The sequence below is a fragment of the Rhinolophus hipposideros genome, assembly GCF_964194185.1.
Source record: "Rhinolophus hipposideros genome assembly, chromosome: 1".
NCBI classification, from domain to species: domain Eukaryota; kingdom Metazoa; phylum Chordata; class Mammalia; order Chiroptera; family Rhinolophidae; genus Rhinolophus; species Rhinolophus hipposideros.
This window is the reverse complement of record NC_138047.1, coordinates 28,765,152-28,787,949: the sequence shown is the minus strand read 5'-3', so window position 1 is coordinate 28,787,949 and position 22,798 is coordinate 28,765,152. Positions and strand designations below refer to the sequence as shown.

At 44.8% G+C, this 22,798-nt stretch overlaps 1 protein-coding gene and 1 pseudogene across 2 annotated transcripts; one reads left to right on the top strand and one right to left on the bottom strand.

The window, feature by feature from the left end:
* Positions 1 to 475: 475 nt before the first annotated feature.
* On the bottom strand, positions 476 to 2,993 carry GJD4 (gap junction protein delta 4; the record flags this gene model as incomplete). Its single annotated transcript, XM_081045188.1, has 2 exons — positions 476 to 1,464; positions 2,930 to 2,993. 2 exons carry the CDS (start codon positions 2,991 to 2,993, stop codon positions 476 to 478), a joined length of 1,053 nt encoding a protein of 350 aa, XP_080901314.1.
* Positions 2,994 to 20,984: 17,991 nt separating this feature from the next.
* Positions 20,985 to 21,847, top strand: LOC308497058 (developmental pluripotency-associated protein 2-like; annotated as a pseudogene). Its single transcript has one exon. The product of its transcript is annotated as a developmental pluripotency-associated protein 2-like (transcript).
* Positions 21,848 to 22,798: the final 951 nt, after the last annotated feature.

Genomic DNA, 22,798 nt, shown 5'->3' with positions numbered 1-22,798 from the left:
TATTGTTGACATGTATAAGATGCCTCTTTTATCCAAGAAGAAAAAAAAAAAAACCCTCATAATAATTCACCAGGAAACCATGAGCTCTATAAATGTAAGAGAACACGCTTTACATTAAGCACATACGATGGCAAAGAATAAGACCAGAGACCAGAGTGTAGCATGATCAGTAAGTCACCTGACACTCTCCAATTCATCATTTTAGCTTCCAGGCCGTATTTGAATGTCAAGGGCTTTTTTTCAGCAGAAGTAGTTACCTAGATTAAATCAATAGCGCGAGTCTGAGTCTCCCACCAAGTCCATTTGTCCCGGGCCAGCTGGTCTTCCTGCCTGTTCATATTCTCCAGGAACATTGTGGAGATAACATTTAGCAGGTGCCAAGGTGATGCTGCATCTTCGGGGCCCCGTCTCCTTTCGGACAGGACGGTGGCCCGGGTACTGGAGCGCCGCTCCCTGCGCTGCCTGGCCACCCTCTTCACACCCACTCGGACCTTTTGGACCCCAGGAGCGGGGCGCTCCCAGTGCCGGCCCCCCGAGTGAGGGGCTGCCGCGGACCAGCTGGGCAGTGCCTGGCCGGCGGACTGCAGGGTGTTAAGGGATGCTCGCTGCTGGCGTCTTGGGAGGTCTCTCTGTGGGACCTGCCCCCAGGCTCAGGGCAAGCCCTGGGCAGCTTGTCGCTGGCTGAAGACAGCCCCTCACTCTCTTCCTCATCTGGAAGCTCCATCCGCCCTGACACAGCGGACTGACCGCTGGGGCTGTGGGCACCGTGCCCTGCGGCCCACGAGCCAGGCTGCTCGAGCGCGGCCCTTTCCTCCCACCGCCCGCCCGGGCCCTCACGCGTCCTCCTGCGCGCGCTGCAGAGCAGGTCAGCCACGCTGAGCAGCAGGGAGAGCGCGCTGAGCGCCCAGAGGAACAGCGTCAGGATGGACTTCTCCGTGGGCCGAGAGACGTAGCAGTCCACCGCGCCAGAGCAGGGAGAGTGGGCGCAGGAGAACCTCTTGGGGACCGAGAATCCGAAGAGAAGGTAATGAAAGGCCCCGAAAGCTGCCTCTGTCAGAGTCCGCAGACAGAGGTGCACAATGTAGCCGCAGGAGAAGTCTGGCACCACCGGGCTGCGCCCCTCCCTGCAAGGCGGCGGGCAGCAACCATCCCCAGGACTGGGCTCAGAGGGGTCCTGGCCCCCGGGACCGCCATCTAACTTGCAGGGTCCCCGGACGGCGAGCTCGGCTCCTTTGTGCAGCACGTAGACACTGAAAATCGCGGAAGGAAGGAGGACAGACACGCTTTGGACGAGCCAGAAGCGCAGATGGGACACAGGGGCGAAGATGTCATAGCAGACATTGGCGCATCCTGGCTGCAGTGTGTTGCACACAAACCTCTCCTGCTCGTCCTGGTAGACTGGGGACCCGGCCACTATGATCACCACCATCCTCAGCAGGATCGTGAAGATAAGCCAGATTTTCCCTGGAAAAGAGGAGGCAGGTCCGGCACCATTCACCACCACGCAAACATATTTCCTCCTGACAACGTTTGAATATTGACTGGGGCTGAGAGTGAAGTGAGAAGTTCAGAAGCATGCACTTTAGTCACAGCAATCAGCTGGTTAGGACAATTGACAAATAGTGATTGAGCACTTACAATGTGTCAGACACCGTGTGAACTACTTGTTTGTAAATGCTTTGAGATTAGCAGATTTTAAAGAAGAATAGATACTAAAAATGTTTAATCTGATTCTGCTAGTTCAAACTTTTGGTAGTGTCTCCGGGACTGAAAGACCTGTAAAGAAAGTTGGGCTGAGCAAATTAATGATACAAATAAGATCTTACTCTTCTTAGGAGGATAAGCTTTTTCCGAAAAGGATGTTAGCACATCCCTGTAACTGTGTATGGCAGATACGACTATTAATTTCAGTAAGTATTTATGATAATGGTCCACAAGACCTTTATTTAATAACAGGGCTTATATTTAATGTTGCTTTATGGTCTTTGAAATCAAATGTCTTTAAGAACATTCGATTTTTCAAAATTTTCAGTAATTCACAATTCCTTTCCCCCACTTCAATTATTATGAAATAAGAAGGTTTGTCTTTTTTCAATTTATCATGAATAAATATAAACAACCTAGGGAATCAAAATAATTTCAAAAGTCTTTTCATGTCATGAGTCAGCTGTTTTGGGCATGTTTAAGACTCAGTCAGAATAATTTGTAAATATTTTGTTTTGTAATAAGATACAGAAAACATTACCTGATAGCAGAAAAACAAAACTATTATAAATGAAGGCAGTTAAACAATATCATTACATGATAAAGTCATTGACTCAAACTTTTAAGACCAAGTTGACTTTGTTTAAATTCTACAAAATAACAAGTAAGAAAAATACAATTTTGAGGGCATATTTTAATCCTTTTCTCAAATTCCTTTTTCTAGGACACCCATACCTCTAAAAATTTGACTTGTCTGCACTAAACTCAGAAATCCTTATTACTTTCTTTATTGAAAAAAAAACACTAAAATTGGTGTTTGTTTCAAAGTGCACAAGAGAAATTGCTAATCATCACGAATTAAACTTCAAGATTAAACCCTACAACGATGAACAAGAAGAAATCATTAATTTCTCTTTAACTTTTACTATATCATTCCTTTTTCTAGTAATGCAACCAGAGAAGAATTACACAAAAATACCCCTACCACCTGTTTCAGTCTTCAAACTCAGCACCAGAATATCAGCAAGAAGACGTTTTGTGAAAGAAATAACACTGACACCCAAGGCTTCCTTAAATGGTGATGAAGCCCTGGCAAAATCAGAAGAAGCTTGAACCCACAGTTCCCTTTGCTCTGGCAGTACATAGACCTTTCTCTTGGGGGTAGAATAGGCAAACTGATTAAAACAAAAAGAATAACAGCTTTGGGACTATTTGCTGTACTCACCCACAATGGTCACATTGCAGTTTAATGTGATAATGAGGAACCCCAGTAAGTCCAAACGGTCCATGCTGCCAGAATGTTGCAGACTCAGGGCTGTTGGACACCTCGGAAGCTTGTGATCTCCAAGAAGGTGGAAAATCTTTGCAGGAATAAATGTATCTTAGCTACAAATGACTTAAAAGGGAGAGCAGGAGATATGAAAAGAAAGACGTGAGCCCAGGAGCAAGAGGTCAGTTTTTCTGTCGCTGAGTTGAGACGGCCCCAAGCTCTAAGGCGAAGGATTCCTGACAACTGCAGTGACCAGAAGCCAGCAGGAGTCATCTCTCATTGTGGGCTATTCTTACCCTCTTGGGACATTCCAGGCCCGTGGCAGTGCTCACATGTCTCCACCAGGAGAGACAGACACTTCAGGATATAAAATAGAAGTAACTACATTTAGCCCAAGAAAGAAAAGTTCTGTTAACTAACCAAGTAAATTCTCTATGAAAAAAGTGTTTCTTCCTTGAAAATATTACCATATTACTTCACTTGTTAAAGAAACACTGAACTGTTCCTGTTTTGTCTTCTCTATGAAGTATAACCCATTATAACCTGCAAGGCTGTTGTCCTCGTTCTCAATTCCTGGACCACTGAGGCAAGCATGAATCTGCACTTTGAACTTGTGTCCCAACTTTAGGCTGTTACTCAGTGGTTCTCTAGCTGTTTCCTGTCTGGGTTAGTGACAGAAGGCCTGGGTGCAAAGTTGGGGAAACCACCTGGTAACTGGGGAAGTCACTGAATCTCTGCAGATATCCTCTTTTTACAATATGGAGAATCCCTATTCCCTATACTGTTCCATTCGGGGTTTGTGGGAGGTAGACATGACATGGCAGCAGTAAGAGTACCTTAGATGCAGTGGGTATGCAGCAACTCAGAGCGGTGGAATTTCAATCACTAACTGATCAAAAACCCTTCACAGATTGTCTCTTCCTTTTGCATCTCCCAGCCCCATCTCGCCCAAGGCTGCTACCATTAAATCAGCTTCATAAATGCCTGTTACATTTGTACTAAAGTATCGCTGTCTGGACCTGCTGACATCAATCAGTTGCATCAAAATCCTGGCTGTCGCATTTCTATCTAGGAAGAACCTGTCCTTCCACACTGGAGATCTATCATCAGGGTGGAAATTGTAGACTTTAAAAGGAATGATTTCAATCTTCCAAAAGCTTTCTTTACATTCCTATCTTTTCTTCATTTCGGATCTATTCTTGACTTTAGTAATATTCCTAGAAAGATTCTCAAAAGAGAAGTACAACACAGTCACTTTATTCACATGACATGTTTCCATCCACTGAAAAACATTTTGAGCCCCTTAAAAAGAATAACAATTTTGCTAATTTTAGTCAAATGCTTCAACATGAGCAATAAAACTTAGGGAAGTTGTAGTTATGTAAAAATACTGAAATAGTCATATGGCTTGAGTATAAAATAAAGGGAAAATTTTTGTTGCCTGACAGCCTATTGATGGCATTGGCTTAAAAACTGAAACACTAGGAAAGCAATTATGAATTTTGCTTTGTGGTATAAATAACCTATTTTGAATGTGGAGCAAATTATGTAACCTTGAGCAAATCAGTAGAGCTTTTCACACCTTGGTTTTCTCATTAGTAAAGTAGAAAAAAAGAATGTGCCCTTCACCTATACACAGTGATTGTGATATGCAAAATGAGATCATAGAAATGAAAATAGTTTTCAGACATAAAGAACTACATGAGTGTCAGTGACTGGAGCATCTCAGGATCTGCTCCTTTTCGTTCCCACTCATGGTCTTTCCCTTTGTTTTCACGCATCTTCTGAATAGCCAAGGCTGCCTGTTCCCTGCCATCTTTATCACTTTTGCTCTTCCTTCTCTAAGTCTACCCTGCCCCCTTTCTTGGTCTTTTTTCCTCTTTCTCCTTTTTTCCCCGTCTGTCTCATGCTAGGAGACATTTTTGCTTTACCTGAGATCCTAACCCTAGTCGTTGCCAGAGAATGATGGGTACAGGAGAGGAGGAAAAGGATGTGGCTAACGCATCAAACATGTAGCACGCTCTGTATAAAAGTCTCCCAGAATCAATGGGGAATTTTCCATGTGTGCATCTGTGGAAGAAAGACGATTTGGAGGAGCACTATGCTCAGTCCAGTGCAAAAGAAACCCAGTGGGAGTAAGGGACATGGATATGGCAGAATTGTGCAAGATGCCCAACTGGGATTAATTCACAAAATGAACTTAGCAAAAAGGAAAGAGAACAACAGAGTCACCTGTTATTCAGCCTGGGCTTCATCTCTCTGTAGCTTAATGATATTTGCAAATTATTTCAGTCTTCAGTGCTTTCATCTATAAACTAGAGATGTTACTTCATTTACAAGTTTATTGAGAATCAGGGTTAATTTAAATGAGGTTTAGCACATTATTTGACCTTTAGCAAGCCCTCAGTAAAAGACAACTGCAGTCAGTTCTCATTATTTGTGGTAGTTACATTCTGTAAATTTGCCACAAATACTGAGTTAGTGATTACTAGGGCCTCCTAGGGGAAATACAGAGTTAGGTTCCTATGAGCCTCTGGTCACAACATTTTTGTGAGCCAATCAATACATAACCCTGTTTTATTTGTGTTTCTATTTAAAGATGATACACACACACACACACACACACACACACACACACACACAGGGTGCCAAAAAATGTATACACATTTTAAGAAAGGAAAAACTGTATTAAAATTGTAATACTCAATATATACCGATAACAAAAGATGAATACAAGTCACATGTGTACATTTTTTAGAATCCCCAGTATGTATGTATATACATATATATATATATATATATATATATATATATACACATAAGTTATATATTGCATACATATGTCTATGTATATATATTTATATAAAACATATGTGTGTGTGTGTGTGTGTTGTCCCCTCCATGCTGGAAGGAATCATCCTCTTACTCATTACTGTTACAGTCAATGCCCTTTTACTTATGGATGCCTTTCAAAATATCATTGATAGTGTGATGAACACAGCTCAGTCAATAAACATTTTCTGAGGACCTACTATGTCTCAGGCACTACTCCAGGGAGTAGGGAAATGGCAGAGGATGAAACAAATGCATCTCCCTGCCTTCACTGAACTTACATTCTAGTCGGAAGAACTGACAACAAGACAAATGTCTTCAGCAAAATGAATTATGAACTAGACAGTGATAAGTGCTAAGGAGAACAAAGCAGAAAAGAGAACAGGGGATGCCAAGGTCTAGTGGGGTGGTCAGGGACAGCCTCCCTAAGAAGGACGCATTGGAACAAAGGTTGCAGCAGGTGAGGGAGGGGGCCTTAGCCACAGCCCTTCCTGGCTAACTCCGACTCTCTTTTGTATTCACATGGACCTGCAGCCCTGTAGCACTTCGGGCATTACTAAATGCTCCACAGTCCTCTATAGGGCATGCACATGGACTGCACTACCCAGTGTGACTTCTCAGTGACAGCATTTAACATCTCAGTCACAGGCTTAAGCAGTGGAGCCACATGCAGAGCAGAGACTCAGTGGGACGATTCCCAGGTGTCCTCGCCGTTGTCCCATATGAACACTACACACATCCAGCAGACGAAGTTGAACTTGCCACAAATATTCCTATTCCTTTCACTGGTGGGATTTTTTGTTTGTTTGAAGGTAGGGTCAAATTAGTTAAAATTTATTCATCCAAGCAGTCACTGGTACTCAGAGGTAATTAGTAGGGCTACAGGACTGACTTCAAGGTGACAGCGACTGGGTTTAGTCCTGATTCCAACCATTTACCAGGGTTTGACCTTCAGCAAATACTAACCTATCTGAGCTTGTTTCCTCATCTTTGAAATGGGAGCGATAATATTACTTCATGGAGTACTTCATTCATTCCAAATGGATTGAACTCTGCCAAGTCTTGGGAATACAATCAAGAAGAAATTAATGGGTTCCTGCCTTTGACAGAAAGGTAATCTTAAATGCAATTAATGCTGTTACAGTAAAGCATGAGGGATGCAGCAGAGGGAAAGTACAGGTGCTGCTTTATGGGAACATATGAAGGATTACCCAACCCACAGGCACCTCAGAACAACTTCCTAGCAGAAGTAGCCATTTAGTGGTAACTAGGAGCTGAAGGCAACTTACGAGGCAGTCACCAAATTCCTCCCCAATTTCACGATCTGCCTTTTAAAAGATGTTTTGGAAAAAATTAATGGAATTTGGAAAACAAAGGTGATAATATCAGTGACCAGAAATACAGATCTCATCAGCTTCATAGAGATGAGCCATAGATGGGAGACATTAAGCAGACCCAAGGGACAAATTGTTGGCCTCAACAAAAAATCAATTAGACTTCAGCTAGTTAGCTCTGTGTTCAGTCTAGAAGGGAAAGAATAAAATTAAAATTGCATCTTAAGTCCAAAATATGTTTATGGATTTTAAAACAACAACAACAACAAAAATACCTTTCCAGAAACAGTAAGATCATATTGGTTCCTCACATATTTAATTTAATGAGACTTTTCAGAAAGGCATTGTGTGGGAAAATAGGACACTGTTCAGTTCAGTTCCACCCTGGACATCACCTGGAACGTACTCCTCAAACTAACAGGCTACACCTGTATTCTCTCTCTAGGTCAGTGACACCAAGATCCATCTCACTCAAGCCAAAATCCCCACACTCAAGTTGCTTTAAACACTTTTTTAAAAAGTTTCACTGCTGAATGCTCTTCAGAAGCTCCCCATTGCCTCTGGGACAATGTCAAGCAGTTTTCACCAAGCCCCACGAGACCTGGGCTCCTCTCTCCTCTGCATCCTGCCCTCCTACAGAACTAAACTCCTGGCAGGCCCCAGGATCTCTATTGCCTCTGAGACCCTCCACAGCTCTTTCCTCCATTTTGAGTACCTACGTATCATCTCTCTGGCTGGCTTCCAGAGACATTTTTCTCCTTCGCCCGAGGTCAGGTTAGGTGCCCTCGTTCATGCACATATAGCATCCTGTTCTTATGCTCATGACATGCAACACTGGGCATTATCAATTGTCTAGGGTCTGCCCCTGCCCAGCCTCTGTGCCCTGCCACCTCCTTCCCCACAAGACCACAGCTAGGCTCAAGTTCCCCGCATCTTCCTTTAGGCTCACTGCTTCCCTGCTGGGCATCAATCCAACTAACCATGAAAAGTGTAGAGAGAACACAATAGGAAGACGTGGATTCCATCACTTACTCGGGGTCTTATTTCCTGAGCTGTAAAACAGGGGTAGTAATAGCACCCATCTCTGAGGTAGTTAAGAGAATTAAATGAGGTGAAATGTGTAAACTGGCTGGGCACAGTGGAAACATTCAATAAATGGCAACTATAATTAAGTCCACTTTTTCTTGTGTTTCCTTCTTCTGCATAAAGGGCTGGCCTTTACAGGCATGGCTAGCCAGCTGGAGTGGTTCTTTCCCTTTGCTCAATGAGCACAGCAATCACAGCACATCAGAGGCTGTTTTTTTATATTTTGAGCCCTTCCTGAGTCAGTTTTTCTTGGGACTGGATATTTGGTGCCAATCATTTTGTCCCAACTTTTCTGTGTTCAACTCAGAGGCTTAGGGCTTCTGAAGTCTAGAAATTTTGTCCAAATCTTAATTGCTCAGAATCATCATGTATTCCATTGTTTCTCTGAGAAAACAGAATTCATGTACCCGTGAGGTTCACCAGACATCTCGTCTGAACAGCAGGGACTTGTCCCATCAGGAGCTTTCAGTTCTGACTGGCTCTCTGTGTAGGCAACCCACATATATAGCGCATTGTGAGCCATAGTCTGACTATTCTTGACTATATTTATTCCACAAATGGCTGTGTGGAGAGGAGATCCTCTCTGCTTGGGACCAGTGTGTACTTGTATGTTTTGTTTTTGAAGACATTTTAAGTTACACTATTTTAATTAAGCTTTATTTTTACATATGTTTTTCCCAATAAAAATAGATGGGGGGGAAAAAAGGAGTGATGATTGTTTTAGTTATTTACCTCTCTGGATAATTCAGAGGCAGTTTCAGGAGCCCTGGGTAGGACCTCTTGCCTCAAAACAACTCTACCTCTTGCCTAATAGTCAATGTTAAATGCTTGAGGTTCTTTGGCTTTTAAAAGTGATGACCATGAAAATACCTCTGGAAGAGGCAGCACACTAATTCCTGTCAGTCATTTTCATTACAGTATGAGTTTAGAACCATCATTCTTGGAAGCAGACTTTTATATGAAGGTAAGAAACTTGGTTAGGGAAAAGGAGCCATTGGAGTGTCACAGACACTTTCCCGTTTTCCCAAGCTCCAACCTTATCTCACATAGTCTGAAGGCCACATTCAGGTTTATGATTACTCATATTTTCCTCTTATTCATTTTTGTGTTTTATGCAATAGCAGAAAGAAGGAAGGAAGAGTGGAGGTGGGGGGCGTGGAGGGACAGAAGGAAGGAAGGAGGGAACACGGGGTGGCTGCCACTGCCATGTGAGTTCAGTGTGAGATGGATGAGTCTTGTTACGATGAACAAACCAGTTCATGTTCCCTCTCTGTGTGTTTCTCTCTGCCTGTTTTCTACCATGAAATACTAGAAGAGGGAATGAAGGAATTCGATCTATTTTTAAACTCACAACTGTTTAACATTAACCCTCAAAACATTCATAACCACTTTGATTTGGGACAAGCAATCAGCCAGTATGTTACAAATGTAAGATATATGCAGAAGCCCCAGACAGTGGTGTCTGGAAGAGCTGAGGACAGTTAATTTGTCGGAAGCCATAGAAATCCCCAGGCCTTGCCTAGGCAGAACTTCCTGGTCACAAAACCAAAAGCCCGCGCGCGCCAAACCCAGAGCCCGCGCGCGCCAAACCCAGAGCCTGCCCATTTCCTTGTACCTCATATGGCATCGCCCTGTCCTAGCCTATCAGCCCGCGACAAGTACCTCGCCACCCTATGACATAGCATATCCCACCCCCATCTGACATAGCTATATATATAACCCGCCATCGTAATAAAATTTTGAGGCTTGATCAGATCCCTGTCTTGCCTCCATTCTTCGCGTCTCCTGTCTCCCCCTTTTTTTTTTCATCCTCAACAGGTTTCTTCCCCTCGTCCCACGTTGCATTGTCCTGCCGGTCGGGACATTTTGGCGCCCAACGTGGGGCCCGAGGTACGAAGATTCTATGAGGACACCTACTCTGGAAACCGCCGCGGCCCCCCCCTCCCTGAGCCTCCACGGGCTGGCTTCTTTCGAGCCCACGCAGTTTTCACTCGTGGGACAAGACTCGAGGGCCTCCCCGGCGCGAGTGTGGCTTGTTTCGAGCCCGTAAGGGACAAGACTCGACAGCCCCCTCGGCAGTAAAAAGGCTCGTTTGGAGTTCACGAGGTATTCACCCGTAAGAAAAGACTCCAAGTTTGCCCGACGTTGGAGTAGCCGCCCAGCGAAGGACGAGAGATTGGTGAGTAGGTGATTGACATGGGACAGGAGTTGAGTTCACATGAACTCTTCCTTAAGGGTATTAAGGAATCTCTCAAGATGCGGAGAGTTAAGGCTAGAAAAAAAGATTTACGTGAGTTTTTCAGTTTTGTCTCTGATATCTTCCCCTGGTTCCCCCAAGAAGGAACGATTGATCAAAAATATTGGAAGAGAGTTGGAGACTGTTTTAATGATTACTATCGGGTTTTTGGACCCAACAAGGTCCCTGTATCGGCATTCTCATATTGGAATCTGATTAATGATATCCTAAAAATACATTCCTCAGACCCAGATGTTAGAGAGATCTTACAGACAGGGGAAACAGTCCTAAAAGAGAGTTCCCGCCCTCCTTCTGTCTGCCAATCTGTTTCAATAGACATGCCAGAGGAACCTAAAAAACAAGCTGATAATCAGGAAGCCTCTGCCTTAGAGAATCACCCATTAAAAGACCCCCCTAAAATCTACCCTTCCCTTTTGGCCTTTAATAATCAGGATCAGCTCTCCCCAAGAGACCAGATAGATTTAGAGGAACAAGCTGCCCGCTATAATAAAAAAGAAGATCCCTGGGGCCTCGCCGCGCCAACCTTGCGCGCCCCTTCACAAAAAATACATACCCCTCCCCCTTATGTCCCCCCTCAGGAACTCCCAGCATTCTATGGCCCAGTCTTAAACCCAAACCCACCCCTATTCCCTCAAGACACCCTAGTTCAAAACACCCCATCCTTAACCGATCCCATTAGGCAGGCAAAAATATCTTTAACCCAAGAAATTTCTTCTCTTAGAGAGACACTCCAACAAAAACGCGAACATATGCAACTCCTAAAGGAGCTGCATGCCCTTGAAAAAGAACTTAAAACCTTAATGCCTAACCAAAACCCTGAAAAACCTCAAAAAGGCCCAATACTTAATAAAAAGACCCTAATGACCTTTCCAGTTACCCGCAGCCAAAACCGTGGCCCACCCTCTCAAGAGGATACAATGGAAGAGACTGACAATGAACCCCCCGACTCTCATAATCCCCCCTCGGCCGATGAGGCCTCTGACACAGAAGACCCAGAAGATAACACTCCCAACTCCAATGATCCCACTGGCCAAAAATATCACCGGCTAGGCATCAAACATATTAAAGATTTAAAAGGTGCAGTAAGCTCTTATGGCCCGACAGCGCCCTACACCTTGGCAATTCTTGAAGGTCTCAGTGACCGTTGGCTCACACCCAATGATTGGTTTAAATTAGCTCGTGCCACCCTTTCTGGGGGGGACCACGTCCTCTGGCACACAGAGTTTAAAGAAAACTGCCGAGAGATAGCACAGCGCAATAGTGAAAATAGAACAACAAGATCATGGACTCGGGATAAATTACTAGGAGAAAAACCCTATCATACCAATGAAATCCAGGCAACTTTTCCCCCGGGGCTGTTAGCTCAAATTCAGAACGCTGGTCTCAAGGCGTGGCGCCGCCTACCCCCAAAAGGCTCCGCTACCACCTCCCTGGCAAAGATTCGTCAGGGCCCCGAGGAGCCATATTGTGAGTTTATCAGCAGACTCACCGACGCCGCCGAACGGTTGGTCGGAGAAGGCGAGAACGACAGCGCCTTTGTTAAACATTTAGCCTATGAAAATGCTAACCCCACTTGCCAGGCAACCATTCGCCCCCACCGTGGAGGCAACCTTGCTGACTACATTAAACTATGCTCAGGGGTTGGAGCCTCCCATACCTTGGGACTCGCTATCGGAGCCGCCCTCCGAGACTTTGCCTCAAACAAGCCTCCTAATCAACAATCTAGGTTATGTTTCTCCTGTAAACAACCTGGACACTTTAGTCGAGATTGCCCAATAAAAAATAGAGGTCCACAACCCCAAAATTCATCACAGCCCCCACCGACACCCTCCAGACCAATGCCTTCCACCGTGTGCCCAAGATGTCGACGGGGCAAACATTGGGCCTCTGATTGTTATTCTAAAACAGATATTGAAGGTATCCCCCTTTCCAGGAAACCGGGAAACCCCAGTCGGGGCCAGCCCCTGGCCCCTCCATCGGGACACAACCTAGGGGCTGTCAGGTTTGTTCCCCAACAACCAAGTCCTCAGATCCTCCCAGCTCAAGTGTCGGTTCCCTCCACCGGGCTACCCCCGGAAGCGCAGGACTGGACCTCTGTGCCGCCGCCGACTCGATACTAACCCCAGACCAAGGGGTCCAACTCGTTCCCACCACCACGACGGGACCTATGCCCCCGGAAACATTTGGACTTATATTGGGACGGGGCAGCTCTTCCCTCGCCGGCCTGAATATAATCCCAGGAGTCATAGATAATGATTATACAGGACTCATACAACTCTTAGCCTCGGCCCCTCTGGGCCCTGTATCCATAGTAAAAGGCCAAAGGATAGCACAGCTTGTGCTTCTCCCATTAGACACCTCTAATAAACAATATCTGACACCAAAGAGACGGGAGTCCGCCTTCGGCTCCTCAGATGCCTATTGGATACAACAGGTCACTTTAGAGAGGCCACTTTTAACCCTGTACTTAGATGAAAAAAAATTTCAAGGTTTAATAGACACGGGAGCGGACGCAACAGTCATCTCAGATAGATACTGGCCTTCAACATGGCCCTCTAAAGCCTCATATACCCATCTACAGGGCATAGGACAATCAGCCAATCCCAGACAAAGCTCTAAAATACTCTCATGGGAAGACGAAGAGGGCAATACTGGTAAGGTCCAGCCATATATTATTTCTGGAATTCCCATTAATCTGTGGGGCCGTGATATCCTATCACAACTCAAACTTATCATGTGCAGCCCCAACGAAATAGTTGCTCAACAGATGCTTAACCAAGGCTATCTCCCTGGACAGGGACTGGGAAAAGCTGGTCAAGGGATAAAAAATCCCCTCTCTATAAAGCCCAACCCTAACCGACAAGGATTAGGCAGTCAGGATTTTTCCTAGCGGCCATTGATCCTCCTGCACCCCATGCGGAGAAGATAAAATGGAAAGATAATTCCCCCGTTTGGGTGGACCAATGGCCACTACCTGAGGAAAAGTTGTCCGCAGCTTCTCGGTTAGTGCAGGAACAATTAGCGGCAGGACATATAGAACCAACTACTTCGCCATGGAATACACCCATTTTTGTTATTAAAAAGAAGTCTGGGTCTTGGCGCCTCCTTCAGGATCTCAGAGAAATTAATAAAACCATGTTCTCCATGGGAGCCCTCCAACCAGGCCTCCCTTCCCCGACAGCTATCCCAGCTAACTATCACAAGATTATTATAGACCTTAAAGATTGTTTCTTTACCATTCCTTTACACCCCCTGGACAGAGAGCGTTTCGCATTTAGCCTGCCTGTAACCAACTTCAAGGGTCCTATGCAGCGCTTTCAGTGGAAAGTCCTCCCACAAGGCATGGCCAATAGTCCCACCCTATGCCAAAAATTTGTGGCACAAGCTGTGGATCCTGTTAGAACACAATGGCCCACTATTTATATTATTCATTATATGGACGATATCCTTCTAGCAGGAAAGACCACCACAGAGGTACTCCAATGCTGCCAACACTTAACTCACAATCTTACCACTTATGGACTCCAACTTGCCCCCAATAAGATCCAGCTCAAAGACCCCTACTACTATCTGGGATTTGAGCTACATAATCAGTCCATAACCACCCAAAAAGTCCAACTTAAAACTAGTCATTTATACACTTTACATGACTTTCAAAAATTTTTGGGAGATATTAACTGGCTTCGACCATACTTAAGGCTCACTACAGGAGACCTCAAGCCCCTCTTTGATATTCTTCAGGGAGACTCAGACCCTCTCTCCCCTCGAGAGCTGTCGCCTGAGGCAAAGGGCTCTCTTCAATTACTAGAAAAGGCAATTCAACAACAACAAGTCACCTTCCTATCATACAAACAGCCCTTCTCCCTCATTATTTGTGCAACCCCTCATACACCTACTGGGGTCTTATGGCAAGATAATCCCCTCTTCTGGGTTCATTTACCCTCCTCCCCGTCTAAGGTCCTAGTCACATACCCATCCCTGGTAGTCAAACTTATTAAGATAGGAAGAGAAAAAAGCCGACAACACTTTGGCAGGGACCCTGATCAGCTCATTCTCCCCTACACTAAAGAACAGCTTAATTGGCTAACCCAAAATAACGATGACTGGATCATTTCCCTTACATCATTTCAGGGCAAGATAGATAATCATTATCCCCCTAATAAACTCCTACAGTTCTCCAGACTACATCCCTTTGTTTTTCCAAAGATAACAGCCACTAAACCATTACAAAATGCCGCCTTGGTTTTCACGGATGGGTCTTCTTCTGGCGTAGCAGCATATGTCATTAACTCACAAAGATTTCAGGTGCAGTCTCCATTTCAGTCTGCCCAACTTGTTGAACTTTATGCCGTTATAAAGGTGTTTAAAAAACTACAGGAGTCACCCTTTAACTTGTACACTGATAGTGCCTATATCGCCCTGTCTGTGCCCCAACTAGAAACAGTGCCATATATCAAGCCCTCTACCAGCGCTGCCAAACTTTTTCAACAACTACAACATCTCATACTACAAAGACAGACCCCATTTTTCCTTAGTCATCTTCGGGCTCATACTGACCTCCCTGGACCTCTTTCACAGGGCAATGCTATAGCAGACAATCATACCCGCTTAGTATGTCCCTTAACCTTAGATCCTATAACGCGAGCCACCCAATTCCACAACTTACATCATGTCAATGCCCACACACTTCGCTTGTTATTCAAAATTACCCGAGATCAGGCTAGACACATTGTTAAAAGTTGCTCAGGGTGCATAACCTTTCTGCCTCTTCCTCACCTAGGAGTTAACCCAAGGGGCTTACTCCCTGGACAAATCTGGCAGATGGACATTACACATATTCCTGAATTCGGCCATTTAAAGTATGTACACGTAACTATAGATACCTTCAGCGGCTTCATGGTTGCCACCCTTCATGGGGGCGAGGCTACAAAAAACATCATAGCCCATACCCTCCAATGCCTTACCACACTAGGAAAACCTCAAACTATAAAAACAGACAATGGACCAGGGTATACCTCCCAGGCATTTCAAGCCTTTTGTGCTCAATTCCAAATCAAACACGTCACTGGCATCCCTTACAATCCCCAAGGCCAGGGCATTGTAGAGCGAGCCCACCAGACACTCAAAAACACCATCAACAAGTTAAAAACCACCACTGCCTATCCGACCAAAGGATCTCCTCGTAATGTTCTCAGCCATGCATTGTTTACCCTTAATTTCCTACAACTTGACGCTCAGGGAAAATCGGCTGCCGATCGCTTCTGGCACCAAGAAACAAAAAATCAATATGCTACAGTTATGTGGAAAGATCCATTAACCTCCAAATGGAACGGCCCCGATCCAGTCCTCATTTGGGGACGTGGGTCAGCCTGCATTTATGATTCTCAGGAAGGCGGCGCGCGATGGCTGCCAGAGCGTCTCGTTAAGCCTGTCAACACCCCAAATCCAAATAACACATAAAGACTCCAGGGATATCTTCCCTGAGAAAATCTCTCTCTCTTTTCACAGGACATAAAGTTCTTCATGGAGTCCTTCACTTTGACACTCTTCACATTCCTCATCATCCCCGTTTACGGAGGGTTTGGGCCCCCCGTAAGCCGCGAGCAGCTATACAGACAGCTCTATGGCAACCCATGTGACTGCCCGGGAGGCACAGTGCCCAGTGGATACCTCCGTGCCCACACCGAGGAGCCAGCCCCACAAGGACAGGTAGATTTAGCATACTTAGCATCCACTGATTGCGGTAATAAAGTAGCCTACCTCGCCTATAATCCTAATATAAAGGGGGGATTCGGACTAGGAATAGATGAAACACAATGGACCTGTACCAATAAGCCCCGCATTATTCCCCCCATTGCAGGACTACCACCGCCCTGCCCCAGCGAATGCAGCTATTTTGATCAAATGCATTCTTCCTGCTACACAACCACCCAAATTTGTACTGGCTCAGACAACCAAACTTATCTCACAGCCATGTTATTGAGACGTAGGTCCGCCACATTCGGAGGCGATTGGGACTCCACCTCCCTCTCTGACAATAACAAATATAGTCAGGCGGGCTGCAGTGGTACAATTGGAAATAAAGTCTGTTGGCCAACTAAAATGCCTGTCCACATTTCAGATGGCGGAGGGCCAAATGACATATTAAAAGAGACTCTTGTCACTGAGCACATTCAAAAAATACTCCACCACCTATTCCCCCCTTTAACTTACCACCCCTTGGCTCTCCCAAAATCCCGGGATATGGATTTAGACACACAAACCAACAACATTCTCGAATCCACCTTCTGGGCCTTAAATCATTCCAACCCTTCTCTTGCCCAGGACTGCTGGCTTTGCATGACTATGGGAACTCCCATACCTACTGCAATCCCCTCCAATATCACAGTAAACACACAAATCTCTAACTGTTCCCGTCTCTCCCTTCCTCTTAGAGTTCAACCTGTAGGATTTAATACCTCCCCCTGCTATCAGGGACGATTTCAAAACAACACTTTTGATGTAGATCTAGGGTTTGTCACTTTTACTAACTGTTCTAACATCATTCAAGTTAACGGAACCTTGTGTTCTAGCCCTGGACAAGTTTTCATATGTGGGAACAGCCTCGCTTACACCACGTTACCCACCAACTGGACTGGACTTTGTGTCTCAGCTAGTCTCCTCCCTGATATCTCTATTATCCCAGGAGACACACCTGTCCCTCTCCCCAGCCTAGAATTTGCCACCGGGCGCCACAAGCGTGCTATTACAGCCATTCCCTTACTCGTAGGGCTAGGAATTACTGCTGGAATAGCCTCGGGTACCGCGGGAGTAGGTGTTGCAGTCCAGTCCTACAATAAACTATCACGCCAGCTGATAGATGATGTCCAAACACTTTCTGGGACCATCAATGATCTCCAAGATCAGATTGACTCTTTAGCTGAAGTAGTCTTACAAAACCGTCGAGGCCTAGATCTTCTCACTGCAGAACAGGGAGGTATCTGCTTAGCTTTACAGGAACGCTGCTGCTTCTATGCTAACAAGTCCGGGATCGTCCGAGACAAGATCAAAAAACTACAAGAGGACCTAGTAAAAAGACGCAAAGAACTCTTCGAAAACCCACTCTGGACGGGTCTCAACGGACTTCTCCCCTACCTGCTCCCCACCCTTGGCCCCCTCCTATGCATCCTTCTCTTAATAGCCTTCGGGCCATGGGCTTTTAGGCGCATTACTGACCTCATTAAAAACCAAATCGATGCTGTTTTGGCCAAACCAATCCAAATCCATTATCAGCGGCTAGCAACAGGGGACGGCCTCGAAGAAGGCTATCTTGGCTTCCTCCCCACGGGGACGACATAATACTAAGGGTATGTCTACTCCCCCCACGAGTTGGGGAGGGGTATGGGCACCTAGGTGAGTGCAAAGCAAAGCATTTGCAAGGAAAGGGCTCGACTCACAACGGTCGGCTCCCTTTAACTTTCCTGAGAACATACCTGGTTTGCATAGAGGTTGGTATCAAAAAATCTCTACCTCTCCTCCACAAAAGATACCCAAAACCATCCAATAACGAGCTCTGCTCGTTGGAGGAACCAGGCCTCTGTTCCCTCACTCGGTCAAGGCCCACCTCCTTAAAACAAACAAAAAGGGAGGAGATGTCGGAAGCCATAGAAATCCCCAGGCCTTGCCTAGGCAGAACTTCCTGGTCACAAAACCAAAAGCCCGCGCGCGCCAAACCCAGAGCCCGCGCGCGCCAAACCCAGAGCCCGCGCGCGCCAAACCCAGAGCCTGCCCATTTCCTTGTACCTCATATGGCATCGCCCTGTCCTAGCCTATCAGCCCGCGACAAGTACCTCGCCACCCTATGACATAGCATATCCCACCCCCATCTGACATAGCTATATATATAACCCGCCATCGTAATAAAATTTTGAGGCTTGATCAGATCCCTGTCTTGCCTCCATTCTTCGCGTCTCCTGTCTCCCCCTTTTTTTTTTCATCCTCAACAGGTTTCTTCCCCTCGTCCCACGTTGCATTGTCCTGCCGGTCGGGACATTAATTCATCTCTGAGCCAATGCCGTACCCCATATCCCAGCAATTTGAGAGACTGGGGATCTCCTCAGGCAGTCTGTTTAATTCAAGTTTTCTCTTAAGGAACAAAAATGAAAGGAAGGTAGGGGGTATTCCATTTCATTTGCTGCAGTGCTGTTGATACAGCCAGGACCTCCACAGAAACCAGCCATGCAATTACCAAGCTCTATTTCCTCGTGAAAGCAAAGATAAACAACAAAGCAGAAAAACTACGTGTGAGGGAAATGGAAAAGAGTGTAAAGTAGAGTAACTGAGTGATAGAGCAGAGTTGGATCAGGCAGCATTAACTGTTGAGGGGACTGCTTTTATACCTAAGAGTGTGGTCTGGCAAGGAGTGAGGCAGGATAAGTAGCCTATGAAATTGGCCACCCCTTCAGGATACAACGTGAGGCACCTCACTGGTTACACAAGTAACAAGTGACTGTATCTGGCACCTGCAGCTGGAGAAAAACAAGAACTAGTCTCATCCAGCAAAGCTAATCTCTATGACTGAGACCTGACATTTAGCTAACTGTAAGGTCATTATGATCTCATTTACATTTCAGTTACTCCAACTTCCATGATGCATCTGCCGCCATGACAGTTCTGGAGGAGCCAAATAAGGAAGAACGAGTGGGAAATGGAGGGTCCTGCCCAGGGCGAGGAGACGAATAAGCCAAATCAATGGGATGTTACCAATTCCTGGCCCGGAGGGATAAGAATCCCTGATCGGGTGACTCCATCTCTGAGTTTGCCCACACTCCCCTCTTAAGTGTATATTTTCTCTTCACTAAACTCCCTGTGCTTTCCTGCATCTGTCTTGCTATTGAATTCTTTCTTTTGTGGAGACAGGCACCTGCTCACCACTGGTCCGGGTTGAGTCCTGTCTTGGATATCCCCATGAGCCTCCTGCAACAGGAGCAGTGGACAGCTGAGAGGCAACATTTCCCATCCTTCCCATGAGCCAGGCCTCACCTGGCCCGTGTACACACATGTCCTCATTTGATGTCTCAAGATCACCCAGCTAATAGGTGGAGGAGCTGGGATGCAGATACAGGGCCTGACATCTCAGCTCTTCACCTTGTAGAGTGCTATGGCCTCATCTTCAAAGAGGACCGGTTCTGTGAGCGAGCTACAGGAGAAACTGGGAGGAGTTGCTTTATTTTGCTTTGTTTTTCTTCTCTAAAGAAGGTAATGGAAAGCTTGTTGAGTACTTCTTAGAAAGAGTGAGGGCTTCATTTAAAAGTACATTGACATCTCCATGCCAGACACTGTCCAGGATGAAGAACAGAGGTGAATAAGTCACAGGAGAAGGCAGACAAGTACATTTCTAACAGTAAGAACAGTGACCAACTTTCCGATCCTGAAAGATCTAAGCTATGGTCATGTAACAATAATGAATGATAAGGCCTCTACCAAGGATGTAAAGAGAGCATGAAGGAGACAACTAATATTTGTAGTGTGCATGTGCATGTGCGTGTGCGTGTGTGTGTGTGTGTGAGAGAGAGAGAGAGAGAGAGATTCACCTCCATGATGTTTCATGACCAGCTGAGACCACAGAGGTTGTGGGTGGCAAGGCTGGGATTCTATCCCAATTCCTTTGACTCCAAGGTCCATAGTCTTTACACAGAGATGGAAGCAAGCTTCAGAAACAACTTGTCATTCTCAGGCAAGACTCTTCTTGTCATATTTTTTGGCCTCTGCTCTTCCTTTCTGGAACCAGCTGAAATCTGTAGAAGTTTTATTGGTAAGCTACTTTAATCTTTCTTGGAACAAAGTGGCATAAAAAAATTCAGTAATTTATTAAAAGGCAACAAAAAGCCCTTCCTGTTAGCTGAGTTTGGATTTATGAAAAGGCTCTTTTAGGGGTAATCCATTCTAATCCCACCACTACCTGCAGGCAGTTTCCTTGGGAAATATGACTGAATTCTAAAAGATTAAATTGTGTGTATAAAGTGGATATTTGAGAACAAGGAGGGCTCCTTTCTCATCTTAAGTGGAGCTTTACTGGTTCAATTAACCATAAAGAGTGTGAATCACCTGAGAACTAATGTTTTTGTTTTTGTTTTTTAAAGAATTCTCCTAATGTGAGTGCACTGATGGCTCACTGCTTGGCTTTGAGAGTGAGTGGAAGCAAGGGGGGGCCCACCACAGCTCATGGCAAGCCCTCATTGGGACCCCAAAGTAGATCTCTGGTCTGATGTAATGTTAACAATGACCCTCCACCAGGTTCCCAGTTCTGTGGGTTCTAGCTGAACCTAGGAGAGGGGCCATGTAGCCATCTGGGCATAGCAGGGATGACTAAGCAGCTGCTATGACATTTATAAGTCCAAGCACTAATACTTCAGGATGGACAACAACCAACAGAGCTTAATGATTGATTTGATTCAAAAATTGAAAGGCAGCAGGGATCCTTAACTGTGCTGGCTTTGCTGTTTTCTGAGTGTTCCTGGGAATGGCAAATTCAAATTTTGATAGCAGTGAAAAGGACTACTTTAAGGTTGAATTAGAGGAAGAAAGTGTGATTCTCACATTGGTTCCAGTTAGTGAGGAACCTAATGAAGAACATCAAATGGAACCAAGCATTTCTTCAATCTCAGAAGACAACCTGATGATTCCTAGGCTAGATAATGAAGTTTATCTTCCTCAAACAAGTGAACAGTTCAAAGCTTGTCCAAAACCAATGCTCCCCTTGCCGACCATTTTGCCTTCAATTAATAAAGTGCGTTGGGACACTTTGCGGAACTGGTGCCAACAATTTAATTTGAGTACTGATGGCAAGAAAATAGACGTTTATCTGAGGCTCAAGGAACATGCGTACTGTGAAGAAAAACAAAACATTCCTGAAATACTACAGGAGTCAAGTTCAAAGAAATGCAAGATGGTGACCAAGAAAGCAAGGAGTAAGAAAAGTTGTAAGATGAGTGAGAGAGAGCAAATGACCAATAGTGTTGAAGTGATAACTTCAGCTCAGGAAGCCATGTTGGCAGCATGGGCAAGACTTGCTGCAAGAGCCGTTCACCAAGGCTATGAATTCATGTCCCACTCCTACTTCTGCTGAGAACTTTCTGCTGCAAACCTCTGGTGTCAGGTGGTGTCCATGGCAGACCTCTCTTGGCAGACAGAGAGGGTTGGGTTCGCCTGCAGTTCTATGTAGGTCAGGCGTGGATGCCTGACCCTCCTAAGAAGATGATCTCTCTCTTCCTATTACCGGCCTGCACTTTCCCATACCCAGACCTAGAAGATAATATGTTATGCACTGATTGTGTTAAGAAGAATAAGAGGATGATGGAAAGATTAACTACAATGAAAAAGTAGAAGCAACCTGGTTTGAACACAACCACATCATTCCTTTTGGATTGGCCATGTCTTAATAAAAAATAAACGGTGGATAGATAGCTCACAGAAAAAAAAAAATTGAAAGGCAGAAGTTTAAAGAAAAATGCATGAGACGTATCTTCTAATGTGTATGTATGTGTGTGTGTGTGTGTGTGTGTGTGTGTGTGTGTGTGTGTGTGTGTTCTGTATTTCAACCCTATTGTGAACTTCTTGAGGTCAAATCCAAATCTATTAAACTGTTTTCCTATCACCCCAATAATGCCCTAGGATGGTTTACTTACTCAATAAATCTATGGTGATAAAGAACTTGCACATAGCTGTGTGGTGTTGTCCTTTTTAATTTCAAACAGCAGCTATAGATGCTATTTCCTGACTGACTAGATTCATGTAATTTGAAGTTTTGTTATCAGGTGCATACATATTAAGATTTTTACATTTTCCTGATGAATTGGCCCTTTTATTATTACAAAATGTCCCTCTTGATATCTAGTAATATTCCTCGTCCTAAAATACATTTTTCTGATGTTAATATAGCCATCTCATCATTATATTTGTTTCCTTTTAAATTCTTGAGTATATTTAGAATGACTGGTCATAAAGTCTGTGTCTGCTAATTCCATCCAGATTTATTATTTATGGATCTTTTGATAGTAACTGATTTTTCTTCTCATTTTGGGTTACATTTTCCTGCTTCCTCACATGTCTATTTATTTTTACTGAATGTTGAACATTGTGTATGTTTCATTGTTAAATGTCTGGATTTTACCTTCCTTCAATGAGTAATTACATTTTGATTTGACAGGGAGTTAAGTAGAGTATTAGCTTGATCTTCCTGAGGCTTATTTTAAGCTTTGTTAGAGTAGATCTAGTTTGGCCCTATTACATTTCTAGAGTTTTTACTGAATTTCCCAGGTGTTTAACAAGATATAT